General features: G+C 39.0%; 3 protein-coding genes across 7 annotated transcripts in view; 2 read left to right on the top strand and 1 right to left on the bottom strand.

Annotated features, from left to right (window-relative positions):
* Positions 1-11002, top strand: part of LOC118280837 (maltase A1) — a 63486-nt gene extending 52484 nt beyond the window's left edge. The window contains exons 2-12 of one of the 3 annotated variants that reach the window (XM_050701323.1): positions 616-763; positions 1682-1861; positions 2588-2751; positions 3716-3841; positions 5104-5224; positions 5481-5803; positions 6642-6749; positions 7323-7571; positions 8367-8464; positions 8934-9080; positions 10753-11002. In XM_050701323.1, coding sequence (XP_050557280.1) covers positions 619-763; positions 1682-1861; positions 2588-2751; positions 3716-3841; positions 5104-5224; positions 5481-5803; positions 6642-6749; positions 7323-7571; positions 8367-8464; positions 8934-9080; positions 10753-10993 — 1902 coding nt within the window. In that variant the 5' untranslated portion in view covers positions 616-618 and the 3' untranslated portion in view covers positions 10994-11002. Of the gene's footprint in view, positions 1-609; positions 764-1681; positions 1862-2587; positions 2752-3715; positions 3842-5103; positions 5225-5480; positions 5804-6641; positions 6750-7322; positions 7572-8366; positions 8465-8933; positions 9081-9609; positions 10340-10752 lie in introns of those variants that run through there. The other 2 variants (XM_035601223.2, XM_035601234.2) reach the window with 2 other exon arrangements.
* A 984-nt stretch (positions 11003-11986) lies between these two features.
* LOC118280862 (DNA polymerase epsilon subunit 4) lies at positions 11987-13025 on the bottom strand. The gene is made up of 2 exons (XM_035601254.2): positions 12618-13025; positions 11987-12216 (listed from the first exon to the last, which is right to left on the bottom strand). Exons 1-2 carry the CDS (start codon positions 12930-12932, stop codon positions 12073-12075), a joined length of 459 nt encoding a protein of 152 aa, XP_035457147.2. The 5' UTR covers positions 12933-13025; the 3' UTR covers positions 11987-12072.
* A 377-nt stretch (positions 13026-13402) lies between these two features.
* Positions 13403-21634, top strand: LOC118280850 (maltase A3). 3 transcript variants are annotated; one of them, XM_050701324.1, is made up of 12 exons: positions 13403-13640; positions 14835-14993; positions 16593-16772; positions 18118-18281; positions 18701-18826; positions 19120-19240; positions 19407-19738; positions 19953-20060; positions 20136-20384; positions 20564-20661; positions 20877-21017; positions 21390-21634. In XM_050701324.1, the coding sequence occupies exons 2-12, from the start codon at positions 14852-14854 to the stop codon at positions 21478-21480; spliced, it is 1752 nt and encodes a 583-aa protein (XP_050557281.1). In that variant the 5' UTR covers positions 13403-13640; positions 14835-14851; the 3' UTR covers positions 21481-21634. The 3 variants fall into 3 exon arrangements, with proteins under 3 accessions (XP_050557281.1, XP_035457133.2, XP_035457138.2); XM_035601240.2 differs by having other exon boundaries at positions 14838-14993; XM_035601245.2 differs by having other exon boundaries at positions 13403-13636; positions 14838-14993.
* Positions 21635-23476: the final 1842 nt, after the last annotated feature.

The raw sequence follows: 23476 nt of genomic DNA on the forward strand, positions 1-23476 counted from the left end.
ATAGGCCTTGGAAACGGAAAAAACGCAAGTATTATTAGTTTTATCTTATTCTACTGAGGACTGTTTACTTCATGCAATTCTTAAAATATTCCTTATCGATACATTATTTGAAAATTGTATAAAAATCTGTTTAGTTGTTTTTAATGTGATTCCTTTATATAGTACTTGTAGACCCAGCAATCTACGTGCCTCCTCAAATATATTATTCTCACGTTTTAAACCTTCTCTAGAGTTCTACAAATAATTCAAGACTAAAATTAGCCAATCCGAATCAATTCATTTTTATATATAAGATGAGAAGAAGATAGTAGACATCTATTACCAGTAATGGTGTTATTTCCAATGCACGTCAGCCAGCAAAAATATTTGTTGACACGTAAAATGAACAACATAAGTTCTGTTTAGTAGTTCCCATGAATTTGCACTACAGAGTTTGTGTGGAAACTTTACTATGCATCGACATATACCCATTTTATTTTATATTTCTTTAACACATTGAACGCCGTGGTGGTCACCGGTGACCGACGTTAGCGGAGGATTTGCCTTTAACAGTTTTCTATTGGCAGTCAAAGACAACTAAAATTAATATCTTTATTTATTTCCCTACAGTAAGTGAAAATGCGGTTGTTAGCGCTGTTAGTGTTAGCTGCGGCGGCAGTGGGCGTGTCCTGCGTGGACATGTGGTTTAACTCCGCCGTCGTGTACCAAATCTACCCGCGCTCCTTCATGGACAGCAACGGCGACGGCATCGGAGACTTGAATGGTAAATTGAACTTTATACTTGCAGACATACTCGCGCACTCAGAGTCATTTAATGATTACTTAACCCAAACCTTAGCAATTGTTTTCCATACAAAATCGTTACTAAAGAATAGTTTAAGTAAGCATTAAATGACTCTGAGTGTGGCAGTTAGAGCTTAAGTTGATCGGAATACCTTTTCGTCGAGAGTAGTGTGGGAATAGTGACATTAGTCTTATGCGTGATAACTGCGATTTGTAACGATAAAACGTATGTGTTAATATTTATGAAGCCCTAAATGCTAACTACGATCAACCCCCGAGAGTCATGGGAGTCATCCTCGTTTTTTATGGAATAAGCCGGTAAACGAGCAGACGGATCACCTGATAGTAAGCAATCGCTGCCGCCCATGGACACTTGAAACACCAGAGGCGTTACAAGTGCATTGCCGGCCTTTTGGGGGTTAGGAATTGAAGGGTTGTTGGGGAATCGTGGAATGGGAAGATTGGAAGCAATTACCCCAATTGGAACTTCGGTAACTTCACTCACATAACGAAAGCGTTGTTTCACGTCGGTTTTCTGTGAGGCCGTTTGTTGTGGTATCACTCCGGTTGAGTCGGTCAATTCGTGCCGAAGCATGGCTTACAACACTTAAATCATAGAATTAAAGCAAATCCCGTAAGCAAGAGCCCTTTGTTCATCAGTAAATCTATACTTCTATACTAATATTATAAAGCTGAAGAGTTTATTTGTTTGTTTGAACGCGCTAATCTCCAGAACTACTGGTCCGATTTGAATAATTATTTTTGTGTTGAATAATACATTTATCGAGGAAGGCTATAGGCTATAAAACATCACGCTATGACCAATAGGAACCGAGCAGAGCGGGTGAAACCGCGCGGTAGTAGCTAGTATTGAACTAAAGTTTATGTGTCTTAACAGGTATAAAACAGAAGCTGCCGTACTTGCAAGAGCTGGGCGTGGATGCGATCTGGTTGTCTCCTATCTACAAGTCTCCTATGTACGACTTTGGGTACGACATTGCCGACTACAAGTCCATAGCCACTGAATACGGCACTATGGATGACTTCGATGCGCTCATGGTCGAAGCTAAAAGACTTGGTAAGTCTTGTTATACGTACTAACTCTCTCTCTCTCTCTCTCTCTCTCTCTCTCTCTCTCTCTCTCTCTCTTTCTCTCTCTCTCTCTCTCTCTCTCTCTCTCTCTCTCTCTCTCTCTCTCTCTCTCTCTCTTTTTATTAATATATCAGATATTCCTTAATTTTTCAATCATTTCTTTTTGGTTTAGAATGTAAAATTAATGTTTGTTTATTTATATACATTATTTAACAGACAATATCTACTATTCGTAAAAATAACAACACATTATAATAATGAGGTACAACAGTACTGCAATTCCTATAGGACTTTTTCCTGCAGACTACACAGTCAGACTTCAAGCCTGTTATTGTATTTCATTTACATAAATTTTACCTAAATCTTTGTGCAACAACAACGACTGCACGGTTGGCGCGGGGGCTGGGCAACTGGCTGCTGTGCTACGTGTAGCGGGTTCGATTCCCGCACGGAGCATCTCTTTATGTGATCCACAAATTGTTGTTTCGGGTCTGGGTGTCAAGTGTATGTGAAATTGTATGTTTGTAAACGCACCCACGACACAGGAGAAAAACCTATTGTGGGGCAACATTAAATAAAAAAAATGACGCGTTGTCACAATGTTTCACGATACCGACCCCGGTCAAGCTCGAAACTTGTCGGGCGTCATCGAAATATAATAAAGTAAAACATAATTATGATAATTTATTAAATTAGTTGTGAAATAATCCAGGTGTCCGCGTGGTGTTGGACTACGTGCCTAACCACACGAGTAACGAGAGCGTGTGGTTCACAAACTCTATAGAAAGGGTAGGCAACTACACTGACTACTACGTCTGGGCTGACGGTATACCAGACGCAACGAACGCCAGCATTCTCCACCCGCCTAGCAACTGGGTAAGTTAATATTCTATAAGAGTTTCTGCTACATTTTTCTTAATTTTCCCTGTAATAAATACGTTTAGTAGGGACGGTTAAGTACTGATACTTTATAATTCGTGTCTGATAATAGCCCATTAAAATGGGTATAATTTTCTCGTTAAAATTCTACCATAAGTACCTAGTAAGGTACATTTTGTTGGAAATAAATTAGTCTAATATAGTTTAGTACTTCGAAAATAGACTTTTTCTTAGCTTTGATAAAGGGAAATAACATTTATCTATCGGGAGTTTGAAGTGGTACAACAAGGGCTGTGTAATGTCCATCGCGATCATATCGTAATCATCGGCTCTCGAAAGACAATGTTAGTGATGTCATCACTCCACCAGCAATCAATGTTATGAAGTGGTTTGATTGCCCAACGCTTTAATATTTACTGTTCCAAGAAAATTACTGAAGAGAAATGAAAAACGGAAAATGCCTATTTCTGGGTACATCGTCTAGTTAATTTTGAGAAGCTGGTTTGACCTTATGTCTCAAGTTTTGGCAAAGTATTATAATTGATTGACATCATCACCCCTTTTATCCCCGAAGTTGTAGGCAGAGGTGCACATTATGGCACATAATGCCACTGTCCAATGTACATCCATTTTTTACCATTTGTGTTATAAGTCCCATGTAATAATGGGTGAGCCTATTGCCATATACTGGGCACAAATCCAGGCTCCGAGCTACTACCGAGAAAGTTTCGAAAAACCGAAAAAACCCCAGTAATACTTTGCCCGTCCGGCAGTCGCACTTGCGACCACTCGACCAACGAGGCAGTCAGCAATTGATAGATAATACAATTATGTCGTTACCGATTATATAAGGTTATTGTTTTACGAAATTCTCAGTGAAACTAAACTGAAATAGGGCCGATGCAATGTGTGTGTTGTTGGCTATAATATTTTATGTTTTAAAGTTATAATTTCCTTTCAGATCAGTGTGTTTAGAAACAGTGCGTGGGAGTACAACGCTCAACGAGGCCAGTACTACCTGCATCAGTTTGTCATCGGACAGCCAGACATCAACTACCGCTCACCAATACTACGCGAAGAGATGAAGGTATGAGTATAATTAAGTATAGTGTCCCACTGATATGTAGGTATGTTGCCGCCGAATGCAGGTTGCTTCTAGCCAATTAGGTACCGGAGGACACGGTGGAGCATACGGTGGTGTGCCCTGCATGGGCTGAGCACCGCCGTGTCCTGGATGTGGTCGGTGACGGCGACCTCTCGCGTCCGGCACTGGTTCAGGCCATGGTGCGGGGTGGACTGGGATGCCGTCTCCTCCTTCTGCGAAGCAGTCATACTAGCTAAGGAGGAGGCGGGGCGCGTGACGGAACGAACTTCCTCACGCCCCAGCCGTCGCGAGAGACACTCCAAGTTACAATCATTTGGCGAGTGTTATGTTCAGCAGAAGGCGTCTTATGACTGATTTTTATGAATAAGCAAAAGGAAATCTTATGTTTCAGTTATTATGTTTATTTTGGCTATTTCGAATTATTAATTCCTTGTGAGACTGAACTTATAAGATGAGACTTTTAACATAAATGAAAGGTCGGCATAAGATTATACAAGTTCACCTCTACTTACAATACTCCTCAAACACGCGATATTATGTTTTCGAATCGACTTCGTGTCTCGGCGGACAACGGAAGTCACCATTATGTTGCGTCGCCGAGATCGTATCGCGCGCACTTATTGTGTATGTAAACACGTCGTTTATAACAATCTAAATTATAAAAAGTAAAGAAAATAATTTACTGTTGCTGCGTTGTAATGAGTTCTAGGACTTGGTTAAGGATTCTAATCGGGGCTGCGGACGACCTTGCAGGTTACTGGCGCCCCGGTTTGCAGCAGGAGTAGGAACGGGGTGGTTTTCGTCAGTAAGAGTCTGACACTCCCTCTCGCTTCACCCTAGGCGGGAGCAATAAAGCAATGGATTTCCCCCTCAAAAAAAAGCTTTAATTATAAGACCAAATAGTGAAGGAAAATGAGTTGAGTTTTTTTTTAAAACGAGCAGACGTATCATCTGGTGGTAAGCAATCGCCGCCGCCCATGGACACTTGAAACACCAGAGGCGTTACAAGTGCGTTGCCGGCCTTTTGGGGGTTAGGAATTTAAGGGTTATTGTTCTGAAAATCGGAAGATTGGTAAGGGGGAATTGGGCCTCCGGTAACCTCACTTACACAACGAAACACAACGCAAGCGTTGTTTCACGTCGGTTTTCTGTGAGGCCGTAGTATCACTCCGGTTGAGCCGGCCCATTCGTGCTGAAGCATGGCTCTCCCACAGTTAATAATATGAATATATCATTGTTTACAGGATGTGCTGCGTTTCTGGTTGAAGAAGGGAGTGTCAGGGTTCCGTGTGGACGCGGTCAACATGCTGTATGAAGTGAACCCCGCTGATTTCGGCGGTGTTTACCCTGACGAACCTGTGTCAAGTAATTGAGCTTTAGTTTATTTTTCTCTTTAAAATCTTAACTTATCACGAAGATATTCTAATACTTAATATATAAAGCTGAAGAATTTGTTTGTTTGTTTGAACGCGCTAATCTCCAGAACTACTGGTTCGATTTGAATAATTCTTTTTGTGTTGGCTATATAGGCCATAAAACATCACTGCCCATTATGAGCCAAGCAGACCGGGTGAAACCGCGCGGAAGTAGCTCGTACTGATATAAATTTGTACATGTTTAGATACGACATCGGACACTAACGATTACGGGTACCTGCTGCATCCATACACGAAGGATCTGAATGAGACTTACTATGTGGTGTATGACTGGAGAGATGTCCTCAACGAGTTCGCTCAAAACGAATCAAAGATCATGATGACGGAGGCCTACACTGACATGGACCTGATGATGCGCTACTACGGAGAAGGGTCCCGCGATGGATCCATTCCATTCAACTTCATCTTCCTCGGCGAACTTAACGGACAGTCCACCGCGAACAATATGTCTACTGTTATTCAAAAGTGGATGTCGAATATGCCATCTGGAAAGGTGGCTAACTGGGTGGTAAGTTGTCTTATGTCACTCTAGATATGTACATATTTTCGCAATTTTTCTATTTCAGTATCTATACTAATATTATAAAGCTGAAGAGTTTGTTTGTTTGAACGCGCTAATCTTTGGAACTACTAGTTATGTATAAAGTCAAAGTCAAAATTATTTATTTCAAATAGACCGGCAATAGCAAATATTACAATATAAAGAAAACAAAATGTCTGTTTGTCGGTCAATCCTCTAGTTGATCTATTTGCTCGTTCAAAGTGTAGATTCCTATGGAGAAGAACGAGCAAGAAACTTCATGGGTTACTCTTTTTCATCAGGTTCACAATACAATACTTGGTTACATTGTTTCGTTAGTTCAGTTATGTGAGAACAATGTAACACCAATAGCCAAAGGGATAAATAAATACTTAGATTTAGATACTGTTTGATAAGACTAAGAATTTAATATAAAAATGTAAATATGTCCCTTAGTTCATACTTTCTGTTCTCGCAACTTTTTACACAAGTTAGACTCTGCTAGTAGCCCATAGTATTTTGTAGATTTCTCTTAATTTTTTTTTAACATTTCCCCACACTGTAATTTTCTCTTGTGTCGTGGATGTATTTACAAACATACAATTTCACATGCACATGACACCCAGACCCGAAATAACAATTTCTGGATCACACAAAGAGTTGCTTCCGTGCAGGAATCGAACCCGCTACACGTTGCGCGGCAGCCAGTTGCCTAGCCATCGCGTCAACCGTGCAGTCTTATATATAATTATATATAAAAACAGCAATATATACAATTTGAAAACAAGACAAGGCATGATTATACACAACTATATTTCCTTTGCAGAATGGAAACCACGACAACACCAGAATGGCTTCAAAGCACGGCGTGAAGAGAGTGGATGCCATGAACATGCTAGCCCTCATTCTGCCAGGAGTCACCATCACGTACCAGGTGAAACTTGTCCTATACCTACGTCTGTAGTCAACCAATCAACTAACGAATGTAAAGAGTTTAATCAAATTTGGTCTTTATTGTTGCATTTGACACTAGCGAGTCATCTTATAGGCCTAAATTTTTTTGTTAAAAGTTTAATGTAGGTGTAGGTATGTGTACCTTCCCACAGTGACTTGAAACCCTCACTGTTGTTTTTCTTATTGCGTATAATTTTCAAAATTTGTTGGCGTTGGTAACGATATCTCCTTACATTGCTGTTCTATATTATATGACTAGCGACCTGGTGATATATTATGCATGTATTATACATATAAACCTTCCTCTTAAATCACTCTATCTATTAAAGAAAACCGCATCAAAATCCGTTGCGTAGTTTTAAAGATTTAAGCATACCCACAAAGGGACAGAAACAGCGACTTTGGTTTATACTATGTAGTGGCGACTTGTCGTTCTACGTGGAGGACCGAGGGGGAGGCCTTTGTTCAGCAGTGGACGTCTCTCGGCTGATGATGATGATGATGATGTAGTGATAACTTTATATGAATACTACACGACTTGTTATATTGTTAGGGCGAGGAGCTTGGAATGACTGACGGCAACATCAGTTGGGTGGACACGAAGGATCCTCAGGCTTGTAACACAGAAGACCCCATCAACTACTGGAAGAGCAGCCGCGACCCCGCCCGCACTCCCTTCCACTGGGACGCCACCGCCAACGCGGGCTTCTCCACCAATAGCTCCACCTGGCTGCCCGTCGCTGACAACTACCAGACTGTCAACGTCGCTGTTGAGAAGGCCGCTGCTAAGAGTCACTACAAGGCAAGTTACCCAGTCTGTAAATAATAGTTTGCGAGTCACCCCCTGCCTGTTTATCCGTATTTTTCAATATTGGTCAGGGGCAGGGGCCATAGTATTCCATAGTTATCATATTTACCAGTCCATCAGCCACTCACACCCATAACCCAATCATTTTTCTTCCATATTGCACAATAGTCCTGCATCAGCCGGGGATTGTCCTTTGGTGTACTTCCATAGTGCATTCAGGGATAATCGCCGGCTGATGTCCCATTACATTTAGATTAAACTTGTTCAACGGGCCTCTGCGAGTTGGCTTCGGCCCCTCGTACGCCTTCCAAAGGTCCGGGACCCTGTGGTCCCGTGATTATGTAAAGTCCGCAAGGCAGCTTGTGGCGAGCTGTTGGGCAGTAGCGAACCCACGGACCTGACTCCCAGGAGAGGCCCTATTCCTTCAACTCCGGTTAGTACCTGTGACTAACCGGAAAGGCCTCTCCTGCCTCATTCTTGCCTTAATTGGCTGGTTTGAGTAGAGAAGCATCTCTCTTAGTAAGATGCTGGTAAATATAGTTCCATAAACCTCTTCTGTTACTAAGTGACTGAGTGAGATGTGACGCTTATGACTCTCCGCTTATACTTCTACCAAAACTTTGACCCGGTAAGGTTGCTTTCCCAAAAATACACGTACAGGCAATACTATAATTATCTATATATACTATAAGTATAGCCTGTACGTGTGTTTTTTATTATGTATTCATGACGCTACGGTCAATAGAAGCCGCGCAGGGGTAGCTAGTAATGTTACAAGTTTGTCCACAGTTCTACAAGGATGTGGTAGCCCTGAAGCACACCGCCGCGGTGGCCTCCGGTTCCCTGGGAACACATGCCTTGTCCAGTGATGTGTTGGTCGTTACCAGGTATCAATTATTACATTAATATTGCGAAATTAAAGTATTTGCGTCACTGCAAGCAGGTTGCTTCTAACCAGCCAACCTGGAAGTCATTGAGGAATGACTTACAATGGAATGTAAAAGTTTGGAATCTGTACCTCTACCATGAGTTTACTACAATAGTTTTTGTCAATACTCGATAGCGAAGACGTAAATTTTTTGTATGGTAAATTTTAGTTCCACAGGTGACCGGTAGAGGCGTTGTAAAATTTGACATACAAAATATTTACGTCGTCGATAGCGACTATCGACAAATACTATTGCTTCAAACTCATGGTAGAGGTACTGGTACATGATTATGGTTATGTCGCTGGGTCGCATCGACTGGGACGTTCATTATTTTGGTACATTTTTTCAGTGCTCGCTTTTGTAAATTTTCAATATTTTTTATTTTATGTCGTCAATGTTTTAGTTTCAACCATTTTGTTGTGAATAGGGTCCCGACGAGTACATCTGAAGCGACATACGTGGCGATATTGAACCTGGCCTCTACTTCCACCACGGTCAACCTGAACTCCATAGCCGGAGTGCCAGAGGCTATGCGCGTCGTTGCCTCAGGTGTCGACTGCGCACTCAACAAAGAGTAAGTTTGCACATTTGTCTAAATACAGTAGTAGTATAAATTACTATTTGACTGCCTCGTTGACCGAGTGTCTCGGGTTCGATTCCCGGGTCGGGCGAAGTATTACTCGGCTTTTTTCGGTTTTTCGAAAATTTCTCAGTAGTAGCACGGAGTCTGGAAATGTGACTCTTGATGGGACTTATAACATAAATTATGAAAAGTGGGTGTACATTGTACAGTGGCATTACATGCTATAATGTGCACCTCTGTGTACCCCATCGGGGATAAAAGGCGTGATGATATAAAAAAACACTTTTACTAAAAGATAATAAATGCCAAAGTTTGTGAACTTGTGTTTGTGTGTATGTTTGTTACTCAATCAACTCATCAAATTACGTCAAAACTGCTGAAGGGATCGGAATGAAATTTGGAACAGGGATAGATAGTGGTATGAAATAACACATAAGCTTTCATAAGCTAACTTTTCGACGCTCGGGAACGCGAGAGGAGCTGCTGGCAGAAGCTAATTACTATAATACACTTTTTACAGGGCACAAGTACAGAGAAGTAGTGTTACTATATCTGGCAACTGCGCTATGGTACTAAAAAGCGGCACCACAAGATTCACAATCCCATTAATGTTGTATAGCATCGTATTAGTAATACTGTACCTTCAGTAATATATTATATAAATCGTATTAGTAAGTCTATTCCCTTCAGTAATTAAATAATTCACTCATGAATCCTTTTCATTTATTTTTCTAGTGTTTTTGTTATTGTTAAGATTGTTTTTAATAACCAGGGTCTGGCATGGTGGTTCTAGGCATAAAATTAGAAAGGAAATCAAATAAGATCTTCACCACTTGTCTAAAGACATACAGTATATTTTTTATTGTGCCTCATAAAGTACCAGACAAGTGTTAGCTATTGATGGAGGTATTTTATTTCGTAATAGTTGCCTTTTGCAGCCTTAGCAGCTGCAGTTTTCCTACAAAGGTACAATTGAATTAGGCTGTAATTTTGAATATTTTGTATATCTTTTATATGTTTTCTACTGTTTTCATTCAAATGATATCATTGTGTAAGTAGGTAAATCTTGCATAAATAAAGTTTAAATTATTAATATATTGTAAATAGAGAATAACTACGAATAAGTATTAAATACCTTGTAAAGATTTTCGCTTCGCGTAGACTCATCCATTTATTTTGTTTGTAATGAATTTAATTAATACTTTTGTTATTACATGTTTATTAAATAAATGTATTTCTTATCATTGTCATTATGTGTTTTTCTTGTGACAAATTGTATAAGTGAATTTATGAGCTAATTTCAATAACCTATTTATGAGCATACTGACATACAATTTAACACTTGATCATGTTATTAGACATGCTGATGGTATGTTGCCATTAAGAAAGGGAATAATATATGGGTTGTAATGTGTTCCGGGAGTGTTGCGATTTTGTAGATTTTGATCTGCTCTTTCCGATTTCCATTTTGCAAATCCGTACGTGCATCGCTCACGCTGCCATCTTGGAAAAACGCCGACTAAGAACAGTTTAATTGTGCATTTTACGAGAAAAACGTGTACTACAAAAGTAAACTACTCACTATTTATGTCACACAGCTTGTATTAAAAAAAAAAAATGATCGAACTAGCTGATTACATATTACATAATAAACTTTTTACAGGGTACTAGTACAGAGAACCAGTGTGACTGTGTCTGGCAACTGTGCTATGGTACTAAAGACCAACACTGGATCAGATTCTGGTGGCAACGGCAACGGCACAGACTCTGGTGGCAACGGAAACGGCACAGATTCTGGTGGTAACGGAAATGGAACCACCCCCACCCCCGCTGGCAGTGCCACAAAATTCACGATCCCATTAATGTTATACAGCATTATATCACTAATTCTATTCCTACATTAATTAAATAATTCACTCATGAAGCCTTCTCATGTAATTTTCTAAAGAAGTTTCATAGCTTTTTGTTATTGTTGAGATTGTTTTTTATAACTAGAGTATAATAGTCTTGCATCTAACTTCAAAGATCACAGTTTAGGACTTTGACATCTGGTCTACCACAACACAATGACATATCTAAGCAAGGAACAGTATAAAATATTATTGTAAACTCATTAATGGAGGTATTTAGGCTATTCCAACCAAATAGATCAATTCTTTACTAAAAAGATACCTTCATTTGCATTGGCAGGAGATTATAGGTAGAATTTACATTTGAAATAGGCTATTTTTTAATGTTATATATATTTCTTTTAATAATATATTTTATAGCATTTCTATCCAAATGATATCAACGTGTAAGTAGGAATATCTTGCATGAATATAGATTAAATTATCAATATACTGTAAATAGAGAATAACCTAAGTAATAACTTGTAAAGATTTCCGCTTCGCGTAGATTCATCCATTATTTTTTTTGTAATGAATTTAATTTATACTTTTGTTATTACATATTTATAAATAAATATCTTGTGGTTGTTATTATGTATTTTTTTTTTCTTGTGATAAGTTTTTAAGTGGAGTTTAGGATATACAGAATTAGAATATAAAGACATAAGTAACATGCCTTGAAAACTGATGGAGCATAAATAATTCAATGCAAAAAAGAATTCATTTGGTCGAAACCAGCTCATTCGAGACAAACAGTATATACTAAGTTAAAAATTTAAAATCTTTTCAACAGTTTGCATGGATGGAAGCCATAATTCTACTATTAGCTAATGACCTTTAAGTACAATTTATAAAACTAATACAAAATTTATCTGATGAGCATGCATGAAAAGATTGATGACTGATGATGAAGGGAAAGAGATGTGTAAGAGTCGTAGCAATTGACACTCCTTTGTCTCTGCCTACCCCTATGGGAGACAGGCATGAGGTTATGTATGTAAAACAAAATTTCACTTAAACATTAGTTTATTATAATTACATTATAACTTACAAGATAAATCTTACATAGTTAGGTGACACTTTAACACAATTCACTAAAAGTCCATCGCACCTTCTAAGAAACAGAGGCAGTCCACTTTGTTGATGACCAGGTCTAAATCTTTCTTGGCTATTATTTTCCTCTTGTTCGTAGCAGTGTATGCATATGTTTCTTTTGCTATAGTTTCTAAAAACAGCTCCTGAAAGAAGTAATTATATATTTTGAGAGATGAGATTGAGAGATAAAGAAATAATAATAAGCTATCTTGAGTAATAGAGATTTACAAATCTAAATTATTATGCTTTGGGCAGACTCATTGTTGCATATGCTGCGTTGAATATGAACTTAACTAGTTTCAAGCCATGCTCATGAATATGAGCATGCAATGCAATGCAATTATAGCAAGTTCCTAGTCAAACAGATACATGCCGAAAACCATAGTAATTAATTTAGTATCGTAGTAGTCTCACGTAAGTTATTTACAAATCTTTTGGTTCAAGCATTAACAATAATGATAGACAGACTTGTAAAAGCATAAATGAAAGGCAGAGAAAGTCTGGAAGTACATCGGCGTCGTGATAATAAATATTTTTAACTTACTGTAGCTTTAGTGACTAGGAACACAGCATCTCCTGACACAACGTTAACATCAGGATCCATTTTCATGATATTCTTGATTCTAGCTATTGGTAGCCTAGTGGAACGAATAACTTCACTCTTGTTCTGTGGGGGAGGCTTTTTACCATCGGCAGTTTGCTCCTCAGAACTTAGTACGTCTGAGTCCTGTATCGTGTTTATGTGTTCAGAGTCCGTCGCCTCCAGCTCAGCGTGTTGATGGTCGGCCTCAAGATAATGATCGGACTCGTCAATTAAATCCGATATGTCCACGTCGTCGTAATGATCTTCATCTGCCATTTCTGTTTTTTTATTTAAATATAACACTAAAATAATAAAAGACTGTTCAGCGAAATTGGCGCGGTGTTTACGGTCAGTTTGTTATTTTAAGTGACATTGACAGAACGTCTTTTTTGACAATGTCAAAATTGACATTTGCGTTTAGAAATTCATTTAGTAGTAAATAAATAATAATAGCTATCCTCTTTCCTCAAATAAAATATTATGACAATTTATTTATCTAAGTATGTAGTAAATTCATTTCGTAGTACCAAAAAGCAAAACGCATTACATGTACAATTTTATAATTAATCAGAAACAGCGGTATCAGATAGCGTATAAATTATAGCACTACATAATTCCTAAAATTAATTAACAATAAGTTGATTGATGTCAGTTCCTCACCACTCTCTACTATCAATATTTTAAATACTGGCTGCAGCCGATCATTAACTCCGCTCCAGCCTAAAGGGTCAACAATAATGGGTGGTAATCAAAACTATGATCGTGTTACAATGAACAAATTGATTGATAGATGATTTGCATTGATGGTTTGATAAAAATATTTACTTTTATAGTTCACATTGTAGTTATCTCGGTGCGAATCAGTGCGCCTTTTTTATAATAACAGTTTGATGTATTCACAAAACATTTGCATGCGAAGGGTTATAAGCAATCGACATTGTCTCTACAAGTGATTATTCGCGACGCAACCGTGACTGCAAGTGGGTGAGAGATTACTTTTTAAATTACTTGTTTTCATTTCGCTACTGTTGATAAGTCAGTTGGTAAGAAAACAATTTAAGGGTCAGATGTTATCTCTTGAGGCGGAGTATATCTAAAGCCATTAATACTTTATTTCCTAAGAGAAAAAACTAAATTTGGAATCGGTGACATGATAGTGCTTAAATATTTTTTTCTAAAACTACACACTAGAACAATAAACTTCGTTTAGTTGACGATTATTCTGAAAAAAAAATACTAATTCATGTACTTAATTAATATCCCACCCAAAACATAAATGTGAAAGGCTGCCAAGTTCGATAATATTGGAATGCTTCGCCTATAAAAGAAGTGAGATCTAAATAAGTACCAAGTTCCATACACAGACCTCAGTTAAAAATGATATAACAAGTTGGCAAGTTTTCACACACTTATATGTTATAAACCTACTAAACGCAATGAGTCAAGTGTATAATTTTCTATTAAAACTTGCCAAGTTATATCATTTTTAACTGAGGTCTGTGTATGGAACTTGGTACTTATTTAGCTTTTATAGGCGAAGCATTCCAATATTATCGAACTTGGCAGCCTTTCACATTTATGTTTTGGGTGGGATTTCATTTATTTTTGTAAGGTTTATATTCTTTTTTTCTTATTTTACTTTACTTTGACTAAATACAAACCTTCGTAACGAATTTTAGGTCGGTACGACCATTGGAAGATATAGATAATTTTTTTGTTTTAGTTCCTTAGGGGTATGAATTTACACCTTCATTATTTTTAAAACCGACTCACACTTGGCCATTTTCAGATTTTTTCCTTTACTTTGACCTAAAGACCTACCTCCATGCCAAATTTCAAGTCAATACGACCATTGGAAGTGGTCTAGGTTTTTGATGAGTGAGTCAGTCAGTGAGTGTATAGTAAAAATAGCGATTTTCTGACGTCAATATCTCAAGACCTACAATAGGTACATTAATGAAATTTTGTATTTTAGATAAGTAAGTAGATCTCGACAGATACTAGAAATTTCATATGCGTAGATAAAATAGATTTTGAGTTATAGGTGGGTCGAACTTGGCCCGAAATGGTTCGTGTAATATAACCCACGGCCGGTGTGTCGGTTTTTTTGCTCGAATTGGCGGACACACTGCCGTGTGTCTAGATTTACTACTTGTATACTTAATTAATATTTATTAGCAGGATTTAGTGCCAAAATGCGAAAGATACTGTTGCTAGTGATAGCAACGGCCGCTGCCGTTTCTGGGGTGGATGAGTGGTGGCATTCCGCTGTCATCTACCAGATTTACCCAAGATCCTTCAAGGATAGCAATGGAGACGGGATTGGAGATATAAACGGTGAGTAATAAGTTCCCGAAGGAAGGTTTATTGTTGGTAGCATGATGAAATGCATCCGCTATACGTAGGTACGTAGCGGGTGCACGTAATTAATGCCACTGTGCAATGTCCCATGTAATAGGGCGTGAGCCTATTGCTATATATTAGGCATAATTCCAGATTCCATTAAGTAAAGGAGAATGCCCATGAAGTATGGGGAAAATACCCAGGCCCGGCGCAAACGATTTGTATCTCAGTTTATCAGTATAAATGTGTAATAAAATCGCGTATAGTTACCATCGTCGAAAACGATGGCTAAATGTAGGAAATTGCTATTTGTTTTTTGTCAGGGACTATATTTAAATCGATCAGCAATGAACGTCTTTCGGCTGGTATGATGATGATATTTAAAAGATATTACGAGTAGAAAGTATTAAAACAAATGTATACATTATCAAAACATCATGTATTAGATTATTCAAAGTTCAATCATTTTCTACATCTAATATTACATTTTGTAGTGAAAGTGCGGGATTTGCAAAACCATCTTGGTGCCTTGCCCACCCAAGGTAGTGTATGATGTACATCACATGGGCATAACAACCGAGCGTCCTTTTCCCAAGTATGCATGAACAATAATATTCGCCAATTGCATTTCTCCCACTACCTCTACTATATAAAACGTCTTATATCACGCTGTATTGATGAGGGGGTGATCTGTGATTGATGCTCACGGCATATACGAAGCGTATTAACTCAATAAAATCTATACTAATATTATAAAGCTGAAGAGTTTGTTTGTTTGAACGCGCTAATCTCCAGAACTACTGGTCCGATTTGAATAATTCTTTTTGTATTGAATAGTGCATTTATCGAGGAAGGCTATAGGCTATAAAACATCACGCTATGACCAATAGGAGCCAAGCAGAGCGGGTGAAACCGCGCGGAAGTAGCTAGTAAAAAGATATTACTAGTTTCATAAATCAAAACAATTAAGTATAAAAATTAATCCATGCTAAAATATACATATCAATTTCCAACATTTAGCCATCGTTTTCGATGATGGTACCTATATAGCATTTCATTACTCATTTATACTGATAAACTGAGATACGTATAGTTTGCGCCGGGCCTGGGTTTTTTTTGAGCATTCTCCTTTAAAAAAAAACTGAAAAAACACCAGTAATACCTTGCCCGATCCGGGAATCGAACCTGAGACCCCTTGCCTGGCACTTGCGACCACTCGGCCAACGAGGAAGCAGTGTACAGATAATTCAGTCTTGTAAACTTGATCTTATATTCGCAAACCCTCTTACGTAGAGGAGATCCAATCAATAGTCTAGGAATGACAGTCCTATGCTAGTGCAAATCTTCTTTCTTTTTTTTTAATAAAAACGTTGCCCCACTTTGTCACATTAAGATTTTCTCCTGTGTCGTGGGTGCATTTACAAACTTACAAGTTCACATGCACATCACGCCCAGTCCCGAAACAACAATTAGTGGATCACACAAAGAGTTGTTCCGTGCGAGAATCGAACCCGCTACACGTTGCACGGCAGCCAGTTGCCCAGCCACCGCACCAAGCGTGCAGTCAAATCAATCTGCATTGTTTGTTTACAGGCATTACTTCAAAACTGCCATACTTGAAGGACATTGGAGTGGATGCGATATGGCTATCTCCAATATTCCTATCACCAATGTTTGACTTCGGGTATGACATCACAGACTATAAGAAAATAGCCCCAGAATACGGCACTATGGAAGATTTCAACAAACTAATGGCAGAGGCAAAAAAACTGGGTAAGTACTTTAATTCTAACTAAGTGCCTTCCAACCGGCCGAGCTGAAAGTGGAGGCCTATCCTGATGTTCTATGACTGCTATGATGAAGTTAGTTCCAAACTACGTATTTCCATTGTAAAGTAATTGAAAGTAAATTTGAAGTTTAGCGCTCTAAAGACCCGGAGCTGCGGACTACCTAGCGGGTTTACTGGGACTCCGGCTCAAAGGGCAGGAGTAGGAACGGGGTGGTTTTTAGTCAGTAAGAGTCTAACACTTCCTCTCGTCTCGCCCAAGGCAAAAGAAGTCACTGGATAATTTTTCTTCTTAAAAAAATGCGCTCCAAAGATTTTAAATGGCGCTCGCGAGCCTAATTTATCAGATATTATCTACTCTACTGACTCTACACCTACACAGACCTTACCTAGTAGACGTGGAAATGAGCTAGTGATAATATGACGCTCAAAATCCACTTCTCTTTAGCTTTATAAAATCTATGATCTTCTATTTACTAGGCATATTCTGCATAGAACATCAGGGTCATAAATATACTTTTTGCTTATTAATAGTGATAGGAATAGCTAGTGCTTATTAGCTTAAAGAACAGAGAAAAGGACTAAGGAGGAAGTCTCAGTTATCTGTTTTCTATTCAAAGTTTAGTTAGGCTAATACGCACTACCTATTCCTATCACTGCTTATTAAGTCCCTACGCACTTATAAACCACTTACAAACACATTGTTTACTCAATATTACACGGTAAAGAAGGTAAACTGAACATAACTACGTGTGATACGATCTCAGCGACAATCGGACAGATAATGGCGACATCCGCCGTTTGTGAACTGCGACTATTAGTAAACGTTTAGAACAATTGGAAGACAAGCAAGGGAACAAAGTCGATTTGTTTAACTTTGTAAAACATATGAATAGATGGGTATTGTAACCGTGGAATAAAAAAAAACTAGTTTCTGTATTCCGTGATTGTAACGCATGGGTGTTGTAGTCTAGTACAACGTCATTTGGAAAGAGAGATTAAGAGAAGATAATAAATACTGAATATTTATACCAACTACCAACGTCACGCCTTTTATCCCAGAAGGAGTAGGCGGAGGTGCACATTACGGTACGTAATGCCGCTATACGCCACTTGTATTATAAGTCACATATATTAGGGGGTGAGTCTATTGCCATATACTGGGCACAATTCCAGACTCCTGCTACTACTGAGAAATTATAGAAAAACCGAAAAAACCCAGTAATCCTTTGCCTGACCCGGGAATCGAACCTGCGACCACTCGACATATAATATACATATATACCAGTTTAAGACCTATGCTACCCTCCGTTAAACCTTATTTGACTTCAGGACTTCGTGTGGTGTTGGACTACGTGATAAACCATACAAGCAACGACAGCGAGTGGTTCATCAAATCAACGCAAAGAGATCCTAATTACGCAGACTATTATATCTGGGCCCATGGCAAACCGGACCCGAAGAATCCTGACTACTTGGGACCTCCCAACAACTGGGTGAGTAATGGTGGTTCCATAGAAAGCATTGAAGTACAGAATGGTCTGTTGTGGGCCATGAAACTTGTCACTGACCCAAAAAAAGCATTTGTGCATATACTATACTAGCTACTTCCGCGCGGTTTCACCCGCTCTGCTCGGTTCCTATTAATCGTAGCGTGATGTTTTAGCCCATAACCTTCCTCGATAAATGCGCTATCCAACACAAAAATAATTATTTAAATCGGACCAGTAGTTCCTGAGATTAGCGCGTTCAAACAAACTCTTCAGCTTTATAATATTAAGTATAGATGATGCACAGCATCTGGTGACTCAGTAACTGCGCCAACTCTTCAGTCAATTCAACTTCCACATCAAGTCCACATTTTCCAAACTCCTCAAACTATTGGCTCCTTATAAACTTTTTAAATTATGTTCAGGTGAGCGTTTTCCGCAAGAGTGCGTGGGAGTACAACGTCCAGCGAGGCCAGTACTACTTGCACCAGTTCGCCGTTGGACAGCCCGACCTGAACTTCCGCAACGCAAAGGTGGTTGAAGAAATGAAGGTAAGTACACTTTTAATTTTAACACTACGAAATCCTCTCATCTCTAATAATATATAGGTACCCACATAGGTAAAAACCACTAAGAACAAACATAAATAGTCATTACGTCAATGAGATTATAAATAAAAATAAGCGAACATCCCCCTGATGGTAAGCAGCTACCGCAACCTGTAAACCGTCTACAAAGTATCCCATCAAAAATGTATGCAATATAATCTAACACGCAGCCGATCTTACAAAAACCAATTGTTTAATTTAAGAAAGAATAGTCCTCTGTTATTATTTCTTCACAGGACGTTCTCCGTTTCTGGCTGGAGAAAGGAGTTTCTGGCATCCGTATCGATGCTGTCAATCATTTGTATGAAGTGGACCCAGCGAACCACGATGGACATTACCCTGATGAACCACTTTCAGGTCTGTCACCTTCATTTTATAACGTCCTTAAATGACGTTAACTTATTGCGAAAGGAAATAAACATTCCTATCACCTACTCCAAATTGAAAATTAGCTGATGACATGTAGCAGACTAGCTTTTTTTGTAATAAAACCTGAAGAGTTTCTTTATACTTTTGTTCCCAGGCGCCCCTGGAGCCACTCCAGAAGACTATAACTACTTGAACCACATCTATACTAAAGACCAGAACGAAACTTACAATATAGTTTACGATTTGAAGGTCATTCTTGACCAGTATACTGAAAAACAGAATGATTCCAAGATCATGCTGACCGAAGCCTATGCAGATTTGCCCAAAATCATGCGTTACTATGGCGACAAGAACCGCAACGGTTCCGTTCCCTTCAATTTCTTTTACATGACGGAACTGACCAATAAGTCTAATGCACGAGACATAAAAATGGCCATCGATAAGTGGATGACACATATGCCTGCTGGGAAGGTGGCTAACTGGGTGGTATGTATTGTTTGTTTCGTTATATTAAGATAACGTCGACTATTAATCGTCTAAAATACTAAACTGATGTTGCTTTTTATTCGGTTTGGACAAGCCTTTAGAATTTATCAGGAAGACCCACATCCAGTAATTGACGTCATGCAGTTAGGTTTAAATCTACAAAAGTAAACAAACGATAAGTTACTTTATAAAACATCTAAACTATGTTTTCCAGAATGGCAATCACGATCAAAGTCGTCTGGCTTCCAAATTCGGTGTCGACAGAGTTGATGTCATGAACATGCTGGCTCTCATTCTGCCAGGAATCACCATTACGTATCAGGTACGCATTCAAATATGTATATGGGGGTGACTTTTTTAAAAACCTTACACTTAATTCATTATTTGGTACCCCCAGGGTGAAGAAATCGGTATGACGGACGGTCATATAAGCTGGAAAGATACAAAAGATCCTCAGGCTTGCAACACAGAAGACCCCGTCAATTATTATAAGAGCAGCCGCGACCCCGCGCGCACTCCCTTCCACTGGGACGCCACCGCCAACGCGGGCTTCTCCACCGGTAGCTCTACTTGGCTGCCCGTCGCTGATAACTACCAGACTGTCAATGTTGCTGTTGAGAAGGCCGCTGCTAAGAGTCACTTCAAGGTCAGTAGATTTATTGATAAATCAATAACTCCTATTCGTACCCTCACGAACAGACTTAAGAAGTTAGGACGAAAGTGGCTAGTTGATGTTCGATGTAGAGGACTTAGGGGGATCGTGGTCTTTGTTCAGCAGTGGATGATATTCGATATGCATCTCATAATAATCCCTTACGTTTCTAGTTCTACAAAGAAGTGGTTGCTGTGAAGCGCTTGCCTGCCGTCCGCTCCGGGGATCTAGAAGTGCGCGCACTCTGTGAAAATGTTATAGCTGTTGCTCGGTAAGTATAAAGGTTTCAACAATGAGTAGCTGGAACCGTTAAAGGAATGGGAGATTTGAAGTTGGAACCATTCTTGAAGTTTCGGAAATCAGAGCATAATTTCACACAGTTTTCGTTACACCAAATTTTGGAACCAAAGCAATTTTGCGTTAGCTATTACTCGCCTAACTAACTTATTTATGCTCAAAATCTAAATCTTACTCCTACATTTCCAGGTACCTACCGGGCCACCCCGTAGTTGTAGGTGTCATCAATCTGTTTGACGCTGAGATCCCGGTGGACCTCAACTCTATCCACCTTCTGCCTCGTGACCTTCAAGTGGAAGCTTCTGGAGCTTACTGCAAGCTGGAGAAAGGGTAAGATGACGTCACACTCTTTCTGGTTCTTAATATTTGTTTAAGTGAAGCTGTAACTTTTAACCCAATTTTCTGGCATTGGAACTTGGATGTCAATAGGTCAGATGGCTTGGTACGAGTTTGTTTTTGTTGTTTTCAACGTAAAGTATGTCGTACTAAGTAACTGGTCAGATAATGAAACGCCATTAAGGCGAGAGGTAAAATTCTACATTTTAAATCCTAGGTTGCTTATTTAATATGAATGCTGATTTGATTTTTTTCTGTCTGTCTGTTTATTCCATCCCAGTATCTTTGTTACTCTGAAACTCTCGTTTCTGATCCCTTCGATCCGTAAAGCTTATCTGAATTGAAATATCCTTGTTTATTTTTCAGAGATAAGGTTCAGAAGGGTAAAGTAACGATGTCTCCGCACTGTGCCCTGGTGCTGTCATCGACACAGAATTGCTGCGCAGCACCCAAATGAATATCACGCCCTATGAAGTACGGGAAATCTAAACGCCACAAGCGAATATATCTGTATAAGAAGAAATTACTTACAATTCCCTGCATGTAATGCATGTTTGTAATATTACGTATGTATTTACATTGTCAACAATATATGCTGTGATTTTATATAACCGATGTCTTTTATTCAACCTCTTGCTCGTCCTGGTCAGTTCCTATCCTCGACATACACACACACACACAACGTCACGTCTTTTATCCCCGAAGGGGTAGGCAGAGGTGCCATGCCGCTTTACAATGTACACCTATTTTTCACCATTCGTGTTATAAGTCCCATGTCCCATGTCCCAGGGGGTGAGCCTATTGCCGTGCTACCACCAAGAAATTTTCCAAAATCCGAAAAAAGCCCAGTAATACTTTGCCCGACCCTAACCTAACCAAAACCTAACCTAACCTAACCAAAACCTAACCTAACCAAAACCTAAACCTAACCTAACCTAACCTTACCAAATCAAAACCTAAACCTAACCTAACCAAAACCTAACCTAACCAAAACCTAACCTAACCAAAACCTAAACCTAACCTAACCTAAAATTAAGCAATTAAAGGCAAGGTAGGTGCGGTATTATTAATATCACCACACAAAAAAGTTTTAATTCAGAAAAGCTTTATGGAACGAAGGGATCAATTCCTAAAACGATTAACACAGTTTCAACAAACATGGATGGACTAAAAGAGACAGTAGACAACTTATGACAATTGGCAATTGGCACGATTGTATCGACCCAATATGACTCTCTATACAGCATGTAACAAACAGGGGCGTAGCTACCGCCGTATCTGCCGTATCAATTATACGGGGCCCCCGGGCCACGGGGGCCCCAAAGTGTGTAAGGAAAAAGAAATAAAAACTTCCTAATTTATTTTATTTTACAAATGACAAAATTCTATAAAGCAATTACTTTTTATCCCGCCTTAAGCGTGCGTTCAAAAGTTGGCAACACTCTACAACGTTATGGCGGGCTGCGGGACTTCCCCGTTTTACTTACTTCATCTGCAACTCAGCGGGGAATCCCTCAATAATAAAGTCGATATCGCGATATACGTGTACGTACATACTCTACATTGGATGTTAAACCACGGAGTGCAGTGCAGTGTTTATTCACGCGTTTTATGTAATTGTGCATTACATTGTAATTCAGTACAAACAATATTGTTCTTCTGGTTTAACAATATTAGTAGCGATTTGTAAGAGAAATGAGTGAAAGGAAAAGAGATTATCCCAGCGGTGCTGAGAAAAGAAAAAGTAAACGGAAAAGGGAAGAGGTTATAAAAAAAGTGCCCAAAATTTCTTCATTTTTTCAGAGACAAGATACTGTGAGTGATTTAGATTGGAAAGGTAAGTACTACTCAACCCATTTATTCGGGGTCCGTAGTGATAAACAAGGAAATCTTTTAATTTCGGTCTGTCAATCTGTCCGTCACAAAAAGTGGTCTCCCCCCCTCGATTTTCACAACTACTGTTCCAAAAATCTAAAAAAGATATTGGAGACTCCTTACTAATTAAACTTTTACATGAAATTGGTTTGGCAAAAATCTTAAAACGGATGAGGTCTAAAAATAAATGTCTAATTGTAAAATTAGTTCTTCGAAAAACCGAAGTACTTACTAATTTACACAAGTACTATTTTACACGACGCTAATGTGGATCTGCGTGGTCAGATACGCGTGGTTGGTTTATTATTTACCTGTAGCGAAGGGTGAATTTTGTTTTTAGGGTTCCGTGCCACGAAACAAAAAAAAACCAAAACTCTAACTTATCTATAGGATCAATTTGTTTTGTTGTTTGTCTATCAGTCTGTATCGTATCGTAAATTGCGTGTTGAGAACTTCAGATGTGCAGACTCGCTTTCGGGTTGTTCTCGTTTCGTATGGCCACTACACTAGGCGCTGCGTTCAAATAGCACGCAGGTGTAATGTAACGCACGGACGGGCCGCAGGTGATTTTGTATCTA

Source organism: Spodoptera frugiperda, chromosome 20 (assembly GCF_023101765.2).
Source record: "Spodoptera frugiperda isolate SF20-4 chromosome 20, AGI-APGP_CSIRO_Sfru_2.0, whole genome shotgun sequence".
Taxonomy (NCBI): domain Eukaryota; kingdom Metazoa; phylum Arthropoda; class Insecta; order Lepidoptera; family Noctuidae; genus Spodoptera; species Spodoptera frugiperda.